The sequence below is a fragment of the Calidris pugnax genome, unplaced genomic scaffold, assembly GCF_001431845.1.
Source record: "Calidris pugnax isolate Ruff unplaced genomic scaffold, ASM143184v1 scaffold161, whole genome shotgun sequence".
Taxonomy (NCBI): domain Eukaryota; kingdom Metazoa; phylum Chordata; class Aves; order Charadriiformes; family Scolopacidae; genus Calidris; species Calidris pugnax.
Genome location: NW_015090955.1, coordinates 176,524 through 178,943, shown reverse-complemented (window position 1 = coordinate 178,943; position 2,420 = coordinate 176,524). Strand labels below are relative to the sequence as shown.

Here is a 2,420-nt window from a genome sequence, read left to right as displayed (position 1 = left end):
CCATCCCTGGCTGTGTTTAAGGGCCGTTTAGATGGGGTACTGAGGGACATGGTGTAGGGGAGGACTTTGTAGAGTAGGGGAGATGGTTGGACTCGATGATCCCAAGGGTCTCTTCCAACCTGAACGATTCTATGATTCTATGTACCCAACCCCCCTGTTCCCAGCAGCTCTGTAACTCCCCGCCTCGCTGAGCACAGCCAGACAGGACAACGGGCACCATTTTCTTGGCACAGGATAATTCCACCCCCCCCAGCAGCCCCCCTGCTGCCCACCCGCTCCCCTTACTGCGTGGGGCTTCGGGGCGCCGTGCAGCTTTATCATGTGGCTCTGCAGGTCCTTCTTCTGCATGAACTGCTGGGCACAGGAGGAGCACTGAAAGGCAGGAGAGGGGGGGGGTCAGCTGCCAGCGGCCCCCCCAAGCAGTGATTTTGGTGCAAGGGGAGGATCAGGGGGCCACAGGCTGGGGAGCACTGGTCTGATGCTGGATCAGGCCACCCCAAAACAGAAAGACTTGTCCCCTCCTCTGTGCCAGCCTCCAGCAGCCATCTGTAGGGACGCCAAAAGTGGGTGCTGCTGACCTTGTAGGGCATCTCCCCCGTGTGTGACACCATGTGCAGCCGCAGCTCCATTCGCCTCTTGAACACCTCCTGGCAGACGGAGCAGGTGAAAACCTGCAAGAGACAAGAGAGGCATCAGCTTCTGCAGAACTGAGAGCCTGAGGGGAAATCCACGGCTCAGACCAGAGCTGGCACCTGGATATGAAGTTTAACCCACACCCCCAGCGATCTGGATCTTTTATGGTACAAAGAGTGTCCTTATTGCTTGAAAAAAACCAGACAAAATGAGAGTTATTTGGAAAATCAGACAAAAGCCACTGCCATCCCCATCAGCAGCAGATCTGGGGGGGCTCTGGCTGTGGCACACATGCTGTGCAGCACTGATGAGGGGTGGTTTTTTTCAGTAGCAGGGTATGACATGGACTGTGGCTGGAAAAAGGCTCGAATTTTGCTCCTACAAAACGGCACCCGCTTTCCAGAGCACGGGCAGCACCTCCCCGGCCATACCTGCTCGGATCGGTTCATGCAATTCCTGGCTTCGTGTTCCAGGAGATTCTCTTTTCTAAAATAGCATTTGCCGCATTTGGAACATTCAAATGGCTTTTCTCCAGTGTGTTTCCTGGGGGGAAAGAAACAGAGAGCATCCGTCACTGCCGGTCTCACAGCAGAGATGCACAAACAGGCCCAGTGAGGACACTGGGAATTTCACTGAATTTCACTGAATTTTTAGAGTTGGAAGGGACCATAGAGACCATCCAGTCCAACCCCCCTGCTGAAGCAGGTTTGCCCAGAGCTTGTCAGAGCATGTTACTCAGGAGCATCCAGGTGGGGCTTGAAGATCTCCAGAGAAGGGGACTCCACACCCTCCCTGGGCAGCCTGTTCCAGGGCTCTGCCACCCTCACCCCAAAGAAGTTTCTCCTCATATTTGAGTGGAACCTCTTCTGTTCCAACTTGTGCCCGTTGCCCCTCGTCCTCTCACTGGGAACCACTGAAAAGAGTCTGGCTCCCTCCTCCTTCAACCCACCCTTGAGACACTTGTCAGCATTGATAAGGTCTCCCCTCAGCCTTCTCTTCTCCAGACTAAAGAGTCCCAGCTCTCTCAGTCTCTCCTCATCAGGGAGATGCTCCAGTCCTTGAATCATCTTTGTTGCCCTTCGCTGGACTCTTTCTAGTAGTTCCCTGTCCCTCTTGAACTGGGGAGCCCAGAACTGGACGCAGGATTCCAGTTGTGGCCTCCCCAGTGCAGAGCAGAGGGGGAGAATGACTTCCCTTGACCTGCTGGCCACACTCTTCCCTATGCAACCCAAGATACCATTGGCCTTCCTGGCCACAAGAGCACACTGCTTGCTCATTGTCATTTTACTGGGAAGGAGAGGCAGCTTCTACACCCCCCAGGGCCAATATTTAGAATCACCCAAACGCTCCCTCTCGTGCCAGCTTTGATGCCCCCGCCGGAGTGCAGTCAAGCTGTTGGTGCCCCCACTGTGCCCCACAGATCCCCCATGTCGTAGGGCTACGGTTTGTGCAGGCAAGAGAAGCTTGTGCCCTCTCTGCAGGCACCACTTTGCTCTCAACCATCACCCTGAAGCCCCTCACGGAGCTCGGCCACCCCACTGCGCTCCCACAGCCCCAGCACACACACCCCACAGCGTGCTGCCCCCCCCAACCCGGGCAGAAGAGACCTCCCTTTCCGCCCCAGGAGCACCCCCCTGTTGCCCACCCCCCGTGGAGGCAGAACAGAATCACAGAATCTTCTAGGTTGGAAGGGACCTTAAAGATCATCTTGTCCAACCGTCAACCTCACTGACAAAAACAGCCACCCACCCAACAAACAAGGAGCATCATCACTAAACCAGACCTCC

At 55.7% G+C, this 2,420-nt stretch overlaps 1 protein-coding gene across 1 annotated transcript in view; it reads right to left on the bottom strand.

Moving 5' to 3' along the window:
* ZBTB48 (zinc finger and BTB domain containing 48) overlaps nucleotides 1-2,420 on the bottom strand; it is a 17,924-nt gene that overhangs the window by 4,459 nt on the left and 11,045 nt on the right. The window contains exons 3-5 of the mRNA XM_014952060.1: nucleotides 1,065-1,176; nucleotides 579-671; nucleotides 286-372 (exon numbers count right to left, since the gene is read on the bottom strand). Coding sequence (XP_014807546.1) covers nucleotides 286-372; nucleotides 579-671; nucleotides 1,065-1,176 — 292 coding nt within the window. The remainder of the gene's footprint in view (nucleotides 1-285; nucleotides 373-578; nucleotides 672-1,064; nucleotides 1,177-2,420) is intronic.